Source organism: Branchiostoma belcheri, unplaced genomic scaffold (assembly GCF_001625305.1).
Source record: "Branchiostoma belcheri isolate BF01 breed outbred unplaced genomic scaffold, Haploidv18h27 scaffold23, whole genome shotgun sequence".
In the NCBI taxonomy this organism is placed as follows: domain Eukaryota; kingdom Metazoa; phylum Chordata; class Leptocardii; order Amphioxiformes; family Branchiostomatidae; genus Branchiostoma; species Branchiostoma belcheri.
The window spans coordinates 3,360,573-3,375,575 of record NW_017803824.1 but is presented as its reverse complement, the minus strand read 5'-3'; the positions used below and the strand labels follow the sequence as shown (position 1 = coordinate 3,375,575).

Below are 15,003 nucleotides of genomic sequence, written 5' to 3'. Positions count from 1 at the left end.
CAATTTATTGGCTGATTGATTAATTGCTGTGTTGTTGTAGTCCAATTGGCTGGGCTTCAAAGTTTTTCTTTTCAGGCTGTTGCACTTTGCCATTTACTGGTCGTGATCCTCATATAAGCACTGGATCGAATGTTAAGATGGGGAAGTATGGCATTTGTGTGCTCAAGCACTTTACGGCTCAACTTTCGTCAAAAAAAGCTTTACCTGTAACTGTATCTGTACAGCCGGTATAACCGCCTTCGGGGCGTCCATCATTAGTTGAACTGCGTGACTACCAGGCATTGCCGCAGGCATAAGTTACCGACATTATTGCCAAAAAGAGGATTAGTGTTTTTTTTTTTTAGATTTTAGTTTATGATCGAGTCACGCGTGTTTCATGAAGTGACCCGTGCCGAGAGAACACGTGGCGGATTAGTGAGACATTACCGCTATTCTTTCATCCACCTACGCCCACTTTCGAATTCATCCACGTTGCCTCGGACTGTCCTCCATTTTGGGGCAGAACTCGCGGCATTTGACTGGGACTTCTAACAAGACAGCAAATGGCAACCCCCAAATTAAGAAAACGCATGCTAGTCTGGTTCATTTTATACTGGAATTCCAAATAATATGCATCTACCAAACACAGATGAACTTTCAAGCTTACACTCTCTATGATGGTTTGTTGCCCCTTTTTCGGAGTTTTCTGCAGTACTTCTAAAGGTGGACATACTAAACAATGTACTTAGTTGCATTTGTTTTAACACCAGAAGAAAACATAAGCATATGTTTAAACACCAGGAGAAGGCATAAGATCGACACTTAGATACACTTTTTGATTTTTTTCTCCTATACTTTTAAAAAGTGTCACATGCACAGCCCTGGTAACCCATGTGTGATCTTCCCGGAACGTATCACGGCCATCGGAACGTGATGATTGGAAGATCATAACGCACGTGATATTATAGTGGTCTTCTATCGACACCGTGTTTTCGTATCAATCTTTGAAGTTGAAAAGTGTCACATGCACAGCCCTGGTAACCCATGTGTGATCTTGCGTATCACGACCATCAGAACGTGATAATTGGAAAATGGATAACGCACGTGATATTATAGTGGTCTTCTATGAACATCGTGTCGTTTTTTCAATCTTTGAAGTTTCATTCCCACGTGGAATGCGGTACGTCTGGTGCCGTGCACCGGCGGAAAGGTAATCCACTGTTACTCTCCCTCCTTCACACGGCAATGGCACGGAATCTTTCAACAAATTTATTGACAGTGACGTGCACCTTTCAGTGTCCGCTTCTGACGTCTTTGTTCTAAATCTCTGAAAGGTCGTTTCAAAACACACTTCCCACAGCCAGCTGGGTGTCTTATTTGTTGTGAAAAGCTAGCCTTGTTTGACGTCACCACCTGACGTGAAGATTTCTTCCACCAGACTTCCCGGTATAACACGTTCCCAGACGCACGTGTTGCGGGCTGACATTCTTGGGGCGAACTCGGCTAAGCTTAAGAAAGTTCGCTTCGCTCCTTATAAAGGTCTCGCCTTCAGCGACCATGTCAGATCTAAGCTTTGATGACGACTACGTTACAAGCACGGCCGCATGACCTTTACAAGTGTACACAGTCCTGGTTAGAGCTGTGTTTGAGTACGGATCGCTCTCTGCATGATCTGGTCCCTGTGGTTAGGTCAGAGGCCACTGAGAAACTCAGGAAGCATTGTATTTGCAGCAACTGGTACCGGTCTCAAACGGACTGGTTATTATTCAAGCATTTTTTGGTCTGTCTTCCTTTTTCAGGTTTAAGCCGTAGTTCTAAGGTGGACATAAATGTACTATATTGTCACTCAATGAATATAAGTCATATCACAGCTTTCAATGTCAGTGTCTGCAAGATAGTATCAACTTTGTCACTCGTTCTGCTGGCTTGCAAATGGCACGGATACAAAAAAGAAGCTCTACAAAAAAGGATAAAAACACGTCAAAAATAAGCCGAAACTTCATGAAGACTCGTAGACTGAACGACTCTCCCCTCCATTACAGTCACATTTACATAATGCACTTTTACAAGAGCAAAATCCATTATGACTGAATCATAATGGCTCTATGTTGAAGTTAATACGTCAGTGTTCATGTACTGTCTATTTTTGTGTTTTAATTCTGTAATTGGTATATTGTCTTACCTTTGTATTTTGTAAAATCAACGTAGTTCTGAAGTATACCATTGTGTTATTCTTGGCATATTGATTCAATGAGGACAGAAGAAGAAGAAGAAGGAACTTCCAACTCTCACGATTACCATTCTTGCTGAATTGTCTGAGCCTCTCTCAGTCCCGTACTTAGACCTGTACTTGTTCCTGTAGTGTACTCAGGACCAGGTGTTACTGAAATACTCGCGTTGTTGTCCACGTTGTACAGGAAGATGGTACTCGACTGTCAGCCTCAGGTGGCCGTGTGAGGGTGCTTCATTCCGGACAGTGGTGTAATGATGACACTCCTGCTGACAGTGACGTGCATCAGTAGTCACTACACGCCTGGATTGCGTGGGCGGCCTCAATAAACATTTCCTGACACGTCTCACCGAAGCGCCAGTTACAGTAAATATCACAGCCGTAACGCGATGAATCTCAATAACAATCAAGCTGTGAAAGCTTTTACGCAGGCCGAGTCGGTCACGTTGAACGCCGTGTGGCTATCCGAGCGGATGTTTTGCTGATAAGTAGTCAAATTTCAGGGTGTATGACGTCTTACGTCCCCTTCATTAACTACAGCACAAGTAGTGTAGGTAGTACGACACAATGCCACTTGCACTTGTATCAAAACGTAGGACAAATTGTTGACTTTCTCAAAGACCAATTCGCGAACATTACCTTCAATATTGTGGACAGTGTGACGCAGACCTCAGATATCAGGTGGTATGAGCTGGTTTAGACCTGAAACTTCTTTCCTACAATCTACTAATAATAAGCATCGGTATGCTTTCCAACTTATGTGTCACCTTCATCAGTCTGCCAACTACATTTTCAAGTTTATTTCTATCACAATCCCATTTCTATCATTAAGTTGCATATCTGGCCTAATGGTTAGACTGATGGATCCGGACCCAGGAACTAGAATTTGAACTAGAACCAGAATGTACGAGCGGGAAAGTCGCTTCCCTTGTATTGCCTTGGCTCAACACAGTAGAGTTTGTAGTTTTGTTTTGAGGAGTGTACATATAAACATAAAAGAAAGACATGGGCTCCGCTATCCGCCATGTCAGTCCCAGACACAGCGAAGGAAGATCCCCTGCTCTACATCAATGTTTATACAAGACTCTTCAGCGGCAATGGGACATCTAAACTTGTAACTTTTCTGAGCTCTTGAAGGTCCTTCTCCTCGGAAAGTACACTCAGACCACACGAGAGAGCGGCTACGTGAGATGATCAAACAGTTGATGTGGTTGATTCATCAATGATTGCCCAGGTCTGGTCCACTGTAATGTTATTGGGAAACATGTCGTAAATTGGCAGACGGTACTCGATGTAATGATCACTCTAAAAGCTGGTGTGTTAGGCTAACATGCGATACTAGATGATCAATAGTCCGCTCAAGCTTACTAAATAGATCCCCAGCAGTATAATGATGAAGTTACATCTTATATTGACAGGCGGGTCAAAACCACACTGTCGTTGGCTAAAAACGAAATAATTCAGCTGCCCAAGCTTCATCAGTTATTCCACATGCACAGTGTTGTTACTGTTATCACAATTTCAAAAGTCGAAGGTAAAGCAGACCAGATAATCATCCGATTGCCTGAGCGAGCCTAGGCTTGGCCGGCGTACGCAGTTACACGGCATCATTACCGGGGAAGGTAACTTGGATTGACAGTCGGCTGCAAACCACACTGCCTAATCACCGGATGATCTTTACCCCTTGTCAGATGCTGACGTGACCGGCATATCTCTACTGCATAACCCGTGCAGGACGTACTGTTGTTGTGACTAGACTGGCGATCTTTCTCCTAATCACCAGTTGAACCCATGTGCCTGTATGGCAATTGGCCGCACGTGGCCGGCTACACGTGGGTACTGTGGACTTCAGTGCACACACCATGACCGGCCAGGGTCACTGTTCAGTCTTCCGGGAGAGTCTATGGTGTGTTCTGCAGGCCTTCATTACCTAGCTTTATAAAGTTTTGTAAGCATGAAGTGACAGGAACTAGAATCATCTAACAGGTGGAAAAGAAGGGAGAAGGAGAGACAGTTGTTCAATTCGATTTTAGTTATCACCAACGAAATACGTGTAAATATTTTTATCACTTTGTTACTTTGTTAATATATTGGTTTATTTCACAAATACAATAAACAGCACAATTGGTATGTTTCACATCGCAGCCGCAGGCTGAATTGCGTGCACATATTACATATTACATATTACTTATTAAAATCATGATGCCGCAACTGTTTAAAACCCTAGCTTATTTACTTTTAAAAACTAGTAAAGTATATACAATAACACTAAATGCAAGGACAATAAATACAACCTGTAAGCACAAAAGGACTCTACGGATACCCTACTATACAGAGTTGTTCAACAGTGTGACAAAGTATGGGATGGAGCTCTTTCTATAACGGTCGGTTCTTGCTGGCACCTGGTCAATCTTTCCGTTCTGTCTGGTCACCCTGCCGCTAATGTTACCTCTATGTTCTGGCAACCAGTGACTGTACAGATCGGAGTTGTGTACCTTCTTGGCGAACTTAGCACACAGAGCGACACTTCGGTCTTCAAGTGTTTGGAGTTTCAGCACTTTCAAGGCTGACGAGTAGTTGGTAAAGAAGTACAAGAGCAGAGGTAAACACCGACAACATCGTAAATAATACTATCGCTGCTATGTTTATTTTTACTCAAACGCACGTACCATGCCTGACGCAGGTCACTGACCTCGCCGACGATTTTACTGACCTCGTCGTAATTCTATCTTGTAATGCCCTCTTCCCCGCGCACACACACATGATACGTTGGAGGTATTCCCAGAAAGCACTTGATACAATGGAAATCTGGGTTTAGTAATATCACACCATTCTTACGATATTTATATAACCTGTCTCAGGTGGTGTTTCATTGTGGCATTACACGAATTACGGCGAAGTCAATGACCTACAACCGGCATGGTAGGTTTGAGTTAGAATAAACAGAGCATCTAGATAGCATGATTATACGCAAAATTTATATAGATATCTAAATAAATTATCGTGACCAAATTGTAATTAAAATGGCGTATATATAAGGATATTGACAACTGTAATGGAGTGAATATGACAGATCCATACAGCCGCCTTGCTGTCCACGTTGGTGAAGAATATACAGTACATTAGGAAGTATTGCTCAGAAATATATACATGTTCATAAGTCATAAGCTTCATAAGTCCGAGCGTTTATATAACATCATTGGTTTGGCGATATGCATTCTGTACATTAAGTTACTCTATAATGTACAAAAAGACGTTGTTTCGATGAGTTTTCTGGTTGTGATATTAACCATCAATCGTCTTAAGTTATTATTGTTTTTTCTCCTCACGCTGTTTTACCGCGTACAGTTTTACCGAGCGAGTATAAGCACCATTCTCCGTAACACAACCTCGCGGCGGCAGCTGGTTCTATTACATAAGGAGATCTAAGGCAAAGATGACTGATCCTTCACACACTCTCTCTCCCCCGCATTCCCCTCTGCCTATGGGATCCTGATCCCTGCACGGCTAAATTTATCTCCAACATTTGTTAAGGATTACTGCCTCAATCTTCTGTGAGACTACTCACAAGTTTGAAGTGGCCATCCAAACCATTAGGCACCGTTTCGATCAAACCGTGCAGTTACCCGCATGTGTCATCTGAATGGTCGCCATTTAATTAGAACGACTGTACACCGACAGACAAGTACTTCGTTAGCACTTTTCGCAACCCGAAAAGCGGCTCGTAATTAAAAAAAAACGGTAACTATACACGTCTTGCAAGTTCAAGCCCAAGAATATGACTAACAAGCAGCATTTCACTGCGCCTCAATAGGGTGGAACAGAGTAATTAGCTATTAGCATCAACCAAATCCCGTTGATGGCAACGTTACAGGAATTATCTCTCAATTAACATCATTACAACGACGAAACTTTTCAACGATGAAAAGAAGTAATTTGGAAAACGCAACGATTTCAATGGGAAGCCTATTAATAATTATGTCACATATGTATATAGTTTGATTTGGCCATCATTTTTTATGACGGTTCTGATATATTTTTCTAACCAAAGTCTTCTGTCTTCTCTGTCCTTGGTGCTGAAGTAAAGATTGCTAATATACAATATACACAATTAGGCCATGTTGATTTGATTATATGGATGACATCCCCTGGGAACCCAAAAACTGATGCGAGCGTGCGAATGAAAAAGTTTTGCAAAGAAGTTGCTGTCATGATGAAATCTACATTTTCGTCTTTTTTTGTTTGATATTAGCATTCTACGACATTGGTATCGTTTTCTGAATTTTTTTTTGCAACTTACGGTATGTATTTGTTCATTTTGCAACTGTTTTGTACGAGTTACAGTATGTTTGAAAACTTTTTTTGGAAACGCGCGCGCGGATGTCATCATCCATATAATTAAATCAACATGGCCTCACTAATATACAATACAGCATTACAGTACCAGTGACTGCCACGCGAACTACACGAGACTGCAAACAGAGAAAGCCTTGCCTCAGTACACGTGGTAAACTTACATTATGTGCATGACATTTTGTTAAATGTACACGGAAGATTCCGTGGAATTTACATTAGATGTTTGTCCATTGGCAAAACTCCACACAACTTCCGTCTCTAACCAGCGAAGGGTTCTATCAATAGAGTTGCAGCAGAGACATGGCCATATTTGCCGCGGAGAGTGTAGGAAGTAGTGTATACTTCTGTTGTGTACACTTCTGTTGTGTATAGTTCTGTTCTCTATACACTGTTAACCATAAAGTACCGTGGACGGCCACGTGCACTGAGGCGTGTTTAAAAAAAAGTAGGACTCTGGTCTCAAGTTTCTATGTTGGATCTAACTATCTGTATCGGTATAGCCGGTATAACCGACCTCGGCGTATAACGCACCAGCTAACTAATATCGTTCGAAGTCGGCTATAATGTACAAAGGGCCGTTCATTTCGTGTATCGTAACAGTTATCTTGGAAAGGTAAGCTAGAAGTATAGCTCGATATCCAACTCGCTCAGTATCGCTTAATTCTCAAATGGCATCTTGGCGGACCAAAGCAGAATACAAGACTACTTAAAGGCATCCAGTAAAGTTCTTAGAGCTTGGAAACTTGATTTTTCAACGCCAATATTCAAGTCATTTATCTACATACTGAGTTGAAACCACACTTTTCCAGTGTATATTGATCCTCATGAAGCAAAACCCCCCAAATTTCTGACAGAAAATGGTTACTGGGAGGGACCTGGACTGATTTTAGGGTACCTCCCAGAAAATAAAGAACTTTGGGGATTGTTTTTGCAGTTTTAAATGCCTAAAGAATGAAATGATGATTTAAATGTGCTAATGTGAAGCAGTATGTGTCAATATCACAAAGATTGCCTAATTAAGAATATTATCCAGTTTTGCTGCCCCGAAATCGCATTGGATGCCTTTAAGGCCATGTTGATTTGATTATATGGATGACATCCGCGCGCGCATGAATTTTCGGCCGTTTCCCCCCCCCCCCAAAAAAAGTTTTCAACCATACTGTAAATCGTACAAAACAGTTGCAAAATGAGCAAAAATATACCATAAGTTACAAAAAAAATTAATAAAAACTATACCAATGTCGTAGAATGCCAAAATCAAACGAAAAAAGACGAAATTGTAAAGAAATGAACTTGAAGACTAGATTATTCGCCAAACCATATTCTGTGCCATTTGCTCAACCCTCATGACCACGTAGATTTCATAATGAAAACAACTTTTTTTTGCAAAACTTTTTTTTATTCGCACGCGCGCATCAGTTTAAGGGCTCCCGGAGGATGTCATCCATATAATCAAATCAACATGGCCTAAGGTTGTTACCAGAGAGTTCCATCCCGTCTTGGCAGCCGTGCTCACAGCCTGGCAGTAAGCCGGTTAGACAGAGGGCATGGCCGGGCGCGGGGCGACGTCAGCGGGGATGATTGGGTACCGAAGGTCGGTGCACAGGTACACCAGCTGATTGTTGTTGTGCACAGGGGCAGTAAACGCGACCACAGTTCAAGGGATCGCTACAATTTCAAGTACACCTCAAAATGATCTGCAAACATTGTTGGCCAAAGGCGAGGGGAAACAACCTTACAATCTTACCATAACTATTCATTCAAAGATGAAAAAGAGTCTAAATTCAAATAGTCTATTCAAAGGCAATTAGTGTGTAGTAGATGTATGAATTGGTAATACAGAAGTTATTTGTACATCCAGAATGTACACCATGCTCTAGACAAACTCCACAGAGGTAGATTCTAACATAGCGACATAAAAAAGAAATACAATCAATCAATCAATCAATCTTTATTGCGCAACAATTGCAATGGATACAATGTATGGCAAGTGTTTAAATCAAAAGATAACAACAATACTAAAATCTACTTCTATATACCTTATTCTAACGCTACCCTATAATTGTGAGTGATGAATTATACAATATATATGGAACATGGATACAATGTTAACATCAGTTCAAGGTGTCACAGATGATGTTGTTTCTTTTCTGAAGAGCAGAGGATATGAATTGGCCTATATACAAGGATATTGGTTCAGGGCATGACATCAGTAAATTAAAAGTATCTGAGCTTGTCTTAGGTAAGGTAATGTTATATATGTACAGTGAAACACACGTACACGTACATCATGGAGGCGTAATCTTGCAGGCTGTCGTATGTTTCGATGTGATGGTGCGGTCTGTCTGTCCTCCCTCACGCGTTCGGCTGTCCTCACCCACACGTGCCCCTGTCCCGTGTACGGACCGGGTGTTCTGATGAACCTGTACGGTCCCGTGTCTGGTGGTCCCGTGTAGAGGTAAGGACACATGCGGACAGATGAGTGGCGGTGGAACGGTCATTCCGGGCACGCGTCAACTTCAACGTCTACACTTGGTAGAAGCGATACTTAAACTCTTCAACAAGTACTGGCTGATGAGTTAATTTTAGATATTGTAGGCACATGCCTTCTGTCACTAGGTGCCTCCTCCATTAATTACCATTATAGACAATTAGGAAAATTTCGAAAGCAATAGTTTTTATATCATTAGTCACAGGAAAGAAAATTCCAAAATCCATATAGAATATCTATTTCAATACAGTAAAAGTGAACTTATTACGAAGATCAAGGCATGTACGAGCTTTCTGTGTGAATTTAGGACGCCGAATTTATTGACGTTTTCTATATGATGAGAAGTTAAAAGTTAATAGGATTTTTTACCATAAATGGGATCTCTTTCATACATATCGAAGTCCTAATCTGTATCTGTATTGGTATAGCCGGTATAACCGACCTTCAGTCGGAACTCAGCTTAATTATCAGAAATCGACTCGTAGAGGACAAAAAGATAGCTTGTTTTGTATACTATAAGATTTATTTCGCAATACTACGTTATTGGTACACTTAGAACCACGCAAGCTGTAAGAAGACGGACAAGAACACAGCAGCAATGCTGAAGCGCCCCCTAGCGGATCCAGACGCTGCCCGCTCCTCCCGATCGCAGTCGTCTGCGTACTCCCCCAGACAGGCGGCGTACTTCATGACGTGCGCGATGTAGTTCTGCTCGTGCACGCCGTGGAACAGCTGAGCCATGGGGCCGGCGGCAAAGATGGCGACGTCCTCCGCGCCGTGACTCTCCGACACCATGGGCACGGCGGTCTGCTGGAGGTAGTTAGGGTCGCCTGGGGACACAGTGAAACAGTCACAATCTGGTCTACCTAGGTGCAGCATGCCGTCTATCGTTTTCTATTGGCTGATAGTGCTATTGGGATAGCCAAGCCTCCGTGTAAAGTTTTAGCCATGGGTGGTTTACCTCTCATGATACTATGCTGAGTGGTGTCAGACAAAGGACATTTACACAGGAATAGTCAGCTGAGCGTGTATCATCTATCACAATAGTTGTTGTCCAATACTTTTCTTTTAGGTTTTATCGTTTTAATTAGGGATATAGAGAGGGAGGTATAGACATTTATAGTGCTTTTGTTGATATACTGGTTACGATAGAGTGGTAGTTAACTAACAAAAAAGGGAACGCGTTTGGCTGTCAACGAATGATCTCGTACCTGTATTCACGTTGGTGATGTCCTGGCGAGCATGGGAGATGTTGTGTCCGGGACCGGTACCGTACTGAAGTGCCGTGTACGGTTTGCGGTCAACAACCGCGTAAGCGTTCTGGCTTTCCAGGTAAAAATCCGGATCCAACTTGCCTGCAACATTAACAGAGTAATAAGTGAAAATAAATGTTGCTTTACAAAGAATTAAAGACGTCGATCATCTTGAGAAATCAGCACTCCCCCTATCGTCTGTAAGAAACATTGCAGCAACTAATTGGGCTTGTCCTTTGCGTTCACCAAAGCATACACACACACACACACACACACACACACACACACACACACACACACACACACACACACACACACACACACACACACACACACACACACACACACAGACAGACACACACACACACACACACGAACGCGTCTGAAAACATAACCTTCTTGGCGACTTGGCGAAGGTAGCGAACAAAGCAAAATCAAAGAATTTTGAGACTTACCAAATATGTCGTTGCCTCTGGAGGTGTCCCAGCCCCCCAGACTGACGGTGTGGGCGTGGTCAGCCGTTACCACGATGAGAGTCTCATCCAGGTTCAGCATGTCTTTAGCGACCTGTGGCGTCAAACGACAGTAATGACATAAACCACCATAAGAAAATAAAAGTAGTTGAAGTTGAAGGAATCAGCTAGCTAGCTTTGAGACTCTCCTTTCGGTTCAGCGGATCTCTGGCGATCAGCAACCTGTGGCGTCCTACCGAAATACGGCAATAATGACCATAAACTTCGTACTGTACCTGTATGGCGTCGTCAAATGCCACAGCTTCGTTGAGAGCCTTGACTGCTTTTCCCGCGTGATGTCCGTGGTCTATCCTACCGCCTAGTACAAAAGGCAAGAAATTATCAACGTTTATGACAATTAGAATGTAAATCCCAGCTTGATTGTGGTAAGACGGCAACCATGTACGCCCTGGTAGTGAAGTTCTCTAGTGTATAGTAACGTTAAACCCAAACTCAAACCGAGATGCAAAAACTTTTTTGCGTTTTATATTGCCACTTTAAGTTCATTTCTATTTCTCGATGGACCGAATATATTGTTTCCATTTATATTGTATCAACTTGTCTCATAAAATAGCAAGTTTATAGCATCTTTGTGGATGACAGGTGTTCTGGAAAAAATACCTTCGACAAGCAAGAAGAAGCCGTTTGCGTTCTTCTGCAGTATCTGGATGGCCTTTCTCGTCATTTCCGCTAGGGTGGGCTCTTCTGTTGCAGAGTCATTTCTGTCCGTCATGTATTTCATATGAGACGCCTCAAAAAGACCTGGACAAAAAGAATTCACAATACCTTTGATGCCGTGTTGCTTACTCTGACAACAAGACACAGAAATGGACTACAAGGAGGTCTTTAGACTTTACTATTACTATTCATTTACAAAATTTATTTGGCACTGTCAAAAGCATGGTAAGAACAAAATACCTTGATAGTCCAATCTCCAAGCAGATCATGCAGTGGCAAGGATGCATGCAGCCTTGCCACCGTAGGATCTGCTTGGAGATTATGATGCAAAGTTACGCCGTGACTAGAAAGCAACATTTGCAAAGCATCATGTTTACCTTCGCATATGGCTGCTCTGTTAATTCTTACTGTTAATTCAAACACATGCATTCACATATATGGTCAGACAGGAGCCTAAATCCCTCCTGCTATAAAATTGCAACATGATGTAACCCGATACTAGTTACCATGGTGATAGACGTCTGGTTCAGGTCATTGACCTTATTGGTTTGGAGAAGAACAGGAAGAAACTGAGCAAAAATAATATGTATTCCTTCGATACACATAATCACAACCCACCCATCAGATAGTCAGTTGTTTGTGGATTGACGGTTCTGAAGTCCGTCCCGTTCCAGACGTACCGCGCTGCCGTCTTCCCGTCCAGCCAGGCCTGCACCAGGTCCCTGCCGTCACTCCGCACGCCGTTAGACCCGGGGTCGGCAGGGTACTCCGGGTCGGCACCGGCGTGGAACATCACTCGACCGCCTCCTAGAATCACCTGCAAGGAATGATCCCATCGGTTTTTGCTACTAGCAACCTAAAACCCCTGTTATACAGAGCCAAACACGGCCTCCCGAACACTGCCGATCTCATTCCATAAATGGTTGGGAGTAGGTCGGAAGAAAGGTCGGCTGTGGCTTGGCGATGTCGGCCATTCTTGGACTGCGGCAGCCGAATGTTTCAAAATGTTTCCGGGTGTGGACGGGCCATGGTTGGCCGGTGGTTGGCTGGCGTCTGTCAAATATAACTCTAATATAACTCAAATTCGAACCACAGGTACGATGACTGTACTACATGACGGTACCTCTATGCCGGGATTGTCGTCCACCAGTTGTGCAGCGATGTCCTTACAACCGTCCCGGACAGCTTCAGGCGACATAACGCTGTCCGCCTCCCAGTCGCGGGAAGCGGTATGAGCGTAGGCCGCCGCCGGGGTGGCGTGGGTCATGCGGGTGGTCGTCACGATTCCCGTGGACTTACCTGGGAGATATGTACATAATCAGAGGCACTGGACCTAGTACACTGTGAGCAATTTCAGACCATGGGTTTCTAGTTGGACTACGTACTTAATCTAGTAGATGGCAGTTGCATATGTTGAGCGAATGATCTTGCACAATCAGCTCAGATCCAAGGTTTGTTGGAACGTTTGTGAGGAGACAAATTGCTGAGAAGCCCACCTGCCATTTCCGCCCAGACTAGCGCAGACCGGACCTCCGTGCCGCGGGTAGAGTTACAGTCCTCCAGGCGGGCCCTGCCGTCCACGCCGATCGTCGCGAACCGCGCCTTTACCCCGCCCAGGAACGCAGTGCCGGTCGCGCCAGAGTCAGGCGTCTGCGCGTCGATGTTGTACGTCTGGAAGATAAGTAATAATAATGATAATAATAATAATATGGGTTTTATTTGAAACATTTCACAGCCCGAAGGCTGAATTACATGTTATCAACATGTTAAGAAAAACATGTTAAGAAAAACAACTTGACTGACCCTTGACTTAGAGAGCCCAGAAAAGCGTTGATCGGGAAGAAATTCGCGGGAAACCAGCCTGTCCAAAAGAGTTTCTTGGACAGCCAATTTGTTTCCTGTTCTATGACATGGTTACCTTGACATGCGCCACGTGCGGCAGTGAGTCCATGGCCAACACGGTCTCCTCTCCAGGGTTTCCCGCCTTTTGTCCCTTCAGGATCCGTGCTGACGTCACAGTGACCTGGCCCATCCCGTCGCCTAGGAACATCACCACGTTCTTCGCTATCTGTTTGGTTTTGATAGACACAAAAGGTTAAAGCTTTACAGAATAGTACAAAGGAATCGTGAAAAATCAACGAAAAAGTGCAAGGTGTTAAAGGAATACAAAAAGCATCACAATTGGGTATCACGCTTGTTACGTTGTCTATCTGTAATAAGCGTGAGTAAGAATGCTAGAATTATTTGGACACAGTGAAGGTAGAACCGGTAAGATTTTGGTCAAGTCTTTGAATGCCTACATTCGTGTTGTGGCTCCGTTGAATCCGTAAGGCGTCCTGGATGTCTCTCTCCGCCATCTTGTTCCAAAACTCCGGGTTCTCCTCAGCCTCCGGCGCGTTACCATAGTCCCTGGTGTGCCGTGCCCGGCCAGTGTGGGCTGGCGCTTCCGGAGAACCTAGGCAACCGTACGTTACACGTATATGAGGTTAAAGCCATCCAATGCAGTTTTTTAGGGCTAGGAAACCCGATTTTGCAAAGCCAATATTCTAGTCATTTATGTACATAGTGAGTTTAACCCACACTGTCCCAATGTATATATAATTGGCCGTCATGGAGTAAAAGTTCCAGAAATTCTGACGGAAAATGGTCACTGGAAGGGTACCGGGCCCACCCAAAAAATAAAGGACTCATATTGGGGCTTGATTCTGCTGCTTTAAATGCCCAAAGTATGAAATGCTGACTCAAATATGGTAATGTGAAGCAGTTTGTGCCAATATAACAAAGATTGCCTTATTCGGAATATTTCCAGTTTTGCTGCCCTGAAATCACATTGGATGCCTTTAAGGATGAAAACGTTGTGAAAATATATTTCTTATCATTTACGGAAGATATGATACAAATGAAATACCAAACATTCAAAATCTTCCTTGTCGAAGCCTGTTATGATTTGTAGTTTTGTACAGTGTAATGTATGTCTATGTATTACTAAGTAAAGTACTGCGTAAAGTATTACGTGACTGCATTTTTGTGTCTCGCTGTGTTGAGCTGAGTACTACACTAATATTGTACTCGAGCTTTATATTATTGACTCTCTAGCTTGTCATGTGCACCCTCGAGCGCAAGGTGCCAATTATTACTTTTGATTAAACATCGTACTGTTGCCTGGAAACAACCCAAAGATTAAGAAGCTACAGGGAACGATCTGTGAATTCAGTTGTGAATTTCATGAATATACTGATCTGTTTTCATCTGGCTCTGCACTGGAGTGTGTGGATCGTGGTTTGATGTGTTTTGTTTCGGTGTGTTCTCGTCGTGCCTTGACTTCGTATGGCGGTCGTGTGTATCGTCTCTTGCTGCCTGTATACGTGCACATACTAGTACTTCGAATTCGTCGCGCTGTACATTATTTTACCACTGTAGTACTAGTATAACGTGGTAAGACGTGCTTTTGAAGATGGAATCTTACCTAACGTCCCTTGTAGGAGAACAGCCAGTACGGAACAG

The 15,003-nt window shown here is 43.3% G+C and overlaps 1 protein-coding gene across 1 annotated transcript; it reads right to left on the bottom strand.

The window, feature by feature from the left end:
* Nucleotides 1-9,590: 9,590 nt before the first annotated feature.
* Nucleotides 9,591-13,952, bottom strand: LOC109470719 (alkaline phosphatase-like). Its single transcript, XM_019769781.1, has 10 exons — nt 13,800-13,952; nt 13,418-13,567; nt 12,996-13,170; nt 12,623-12,798; nt 12,118-12,316; nt 11,443-11,583; nt 11,058-11,140; nt 10,765-10,876; nt 10,268-10,411; nt 9,591-9,886 (listed from the first exon to the last, which is right to left on the bottom strand). Exons 1-10 carry the CDS (start codon nt 13,854-13,856, stop codon nt 9,609-9,611), a joined length of 1,515 nt encoding a protein of 504 aa, XP_019625340.1. The 5' UTR covers nt 13,857-13,952; the 3' UTR covers nt 9,591-9,608.
* Between the last annotated feature and the right edge of the window lie 1,051 nt (nt 13,953-15,003).

Coding starts and splice junctions, on each gene's coding strand:
- LOC109470719 (XM_019769781.1), bottom strand. CDS start 13,856: ATGGCGGAGAGAGACATCCAGGACGCCTTACGGATTCAACGGAGCCAC. Junction 11,584..12,117: donor AACAACTGACTATCTGATGG/GTGGGTTGTGAT, acceptor CTTTTTGTCCAG/GTCTTTTTGAGGCGTCTCAT. Junction 10,412..10,764: donor CAGAGGCAACGACATATTTG/GTAAGTCTCAAA, acceptor TTAATGTTGCAG/GCAAGTTGGATCCGGATTTT.